Here is a 2065-nt window from a genome sequence, read left to right on the forward strand (position 1 = left end):
TTAAGCTTAAAATGGTTTTTACATGCAGTTAGTACAGCCTTTTCATCCAATAAAGGGAAAAACTGAAACCTGAAAAGAAATGACAGTTTGATTTAACTATTTAACTAATGGACAGCTATGAAGGTGTGGCATATAATCTGGTATGGAGTAAAATCCAAGCCAGTGTTCATCTTATCATAAGATTATATTATAGGAATCACGACCTCAGAGAGGCAACAAAACAAACATGGATAGTAAGAAGGAAGCACATGAGAAATAAAAAAGAGGAGAAGGCATCTTATGTTTTACCATGGATTGAATATTGTCGTTTTGTTTTTGTAGCAAGGGATATTAATTTGTGCTTTTTATAGTGGATCAAACATGCATAATAATATATAAAATACAATGTAGAAATAACTTTCAAATTATATTTCATGGGACAAATTTTGTCTGCTGTTTATTAAAATAGCATTTTCAAGGATTGTTAATGTAACATGATTGTAGAGATAGTAAAGCCAAAGCCATAGTCTACATGGTTCAGGGGTTAAGATGTTTTCCTGTGAAGCCTAAGGACTCAGGTTCAATTCCCCAGGACCCATGTAAGCCAGATGTACAAGGAGGCACATGTGTCTGGAGTTTGTTTGCAGTGGCTGGAGGCCCTGGTATTCCTATCCCCCCCCCAAATAAATAAAATATTTTTTTAAAAAAATGACCAATGGATCTTGGGAGCTGTTAGGGCTTTGCGTTTCTTCTCTGGAGTCTGGGGAGAGTGTTCTCTGTCCCCTCTGACCCTGTGCCATGGTGATTGGCGACACCCGAGGGAGGACGCTGGTGTCCAGGAAGCCAGAATGGAGTTGGTGTCATTTGAAGATGTAGCAGTGAATTTCACCAAGCAAGAGTGGCAGCTCCTGGATGCTGCTCAGAGGACTCTCTACAAGGATGTGATGCTGGAGAACTACAGCATCCTGGTATCCTTGGGGCATTGTATGACCAAACCAGAGTTAATCTTCAAGTTGGAGCATGGATTTGCATCATGGAGTGTGGCTCAAGCCCCAATTCTGAGCCTTCCTGAACAGAATGTTCAAAAGCAAATCCACGAGACAAATCATTATGAATGTAAACAAAGCCTGGAAACATTCAATAGGAAATCACCCCTCACAAAAAATCTGAGAATTTACCCAGTTGAAGTTCCACACATATATAAAGAATGCACTATGGTTTTAATCAGCACATCACAATTCACTCTGCATCTGCTCCCTCATAAAGATGAGAAGCTATATGTATGTACAGATAGCAGGTATGCTTCATCGTGTAATCAAGACCCCACTGGCCATCAGACAAGTCATACAGGTGAAAGGCTATATAAATGCGAAGAATGTGGAAAAACTTTTTCCTCTAAATCCAGCCTCCCTCGGCATAGAAGAACTCATACTGGTTTGAAACCTTACAAATGTGATGAATGTGGAAAAGCTTTTGGCGAGAAGTCACATCTCAGTATGCATCTTAAAATTCATACAGGTGAGAAGCCATATGAATGTAGTAAATGTGGAAAAACTTTCTCCCATAAGTCACACCTCACAGGCCATTAGAGAATTCATATTTGTAAGAAGACTTATGGATGTGATGAATTTGGAAAAACTTTCTGCCAGAAGTCACACCTCACTCTCCATCAGAAAATTCATACAGGTGAGAAGCCATATGAATGTAATGAATGTGGAAAACCTTTCCTCCAGAAGTTCCTTCTCACTATACACCAGAAAACTCATACAGGTGAGGAGTCTTATGAATGTAAAGAATGTGGGAAAACATTCACCTGGAAATTCTTACTCACTGTACACCAGCGAACTCACACATGTGAGCAGCCCTTTAAATGTAATGAATGTGGCAAAAGTTTCTCCACGAAGTCAATTCTGACTGCACATCAGAGAATTAATACTGGTGAGAAACCATATATATGTAATGAATGTGGGAAAGCATTCAGAGAGAAGTCACAATTCACAGTTCATCAAAAAACTCATACAGGTGTGAAGGAATATGAATGTAATGAATGTGGAAAAACTTTTCTTATCAAAACATACCTCATTTT

General features: G+C 38.9%; 1 protein-coding gene across 1 annotated transcript; it reads left to right on the forward strand.

Moving 5' to 3' along the window:
• The first annotated feature begins 827 nt into the window (after positions 1-827).
• Positions 828-1568, forward strand: LOC123456586 (zinc finger protein 300-like). The gene is made up of 2 exons (XM_045139967.1): positions 828-1276; positions 1385-1568. The coding sequence occupies exons 1-2, from the start codon at positions 828-830 to the stop codon at positions 1566-1568; spliced, it is 633 nt and encodes a 210-aa protein (XP_044995902.1).
• Positions 1569-2065: the final 497 nt, after the last annotated feature.

The sequence above is a fragment of the Jaculus jaculus genome, chromosome X (assembly GCF_020740685.1).
Source record: "Jaculus jaculus isolate mJacJac1 chromosome X, mJacJac1.mat.Y.cur, whole genome shotgun sequence".
Lineage (NCBI taxonomy): Eukaryota > Metazoa > Chordata > Mammalia > Rodentia > Dipodidae > Jaculus > Jaculus jaculus.

What these genes read in the sequence shown, in the direction of transcription:
- LOC123456586 (XM_045139967.1), top strand. Translation starts at nt 828, where the DNA reads ATGGAGTTGGTGTCATTTGAAGATGTAGCAGTGAATTTCACCAAGCAA. An exon ending in TATGTATGTACAGATAGCAG is followed by an intron (nt 1,277 to 1,384) that starts GTATGCTTCATC and finishes CTCTAAATCCAG; the next exon opens with CCTCCCTCGGCATAGAAGAA.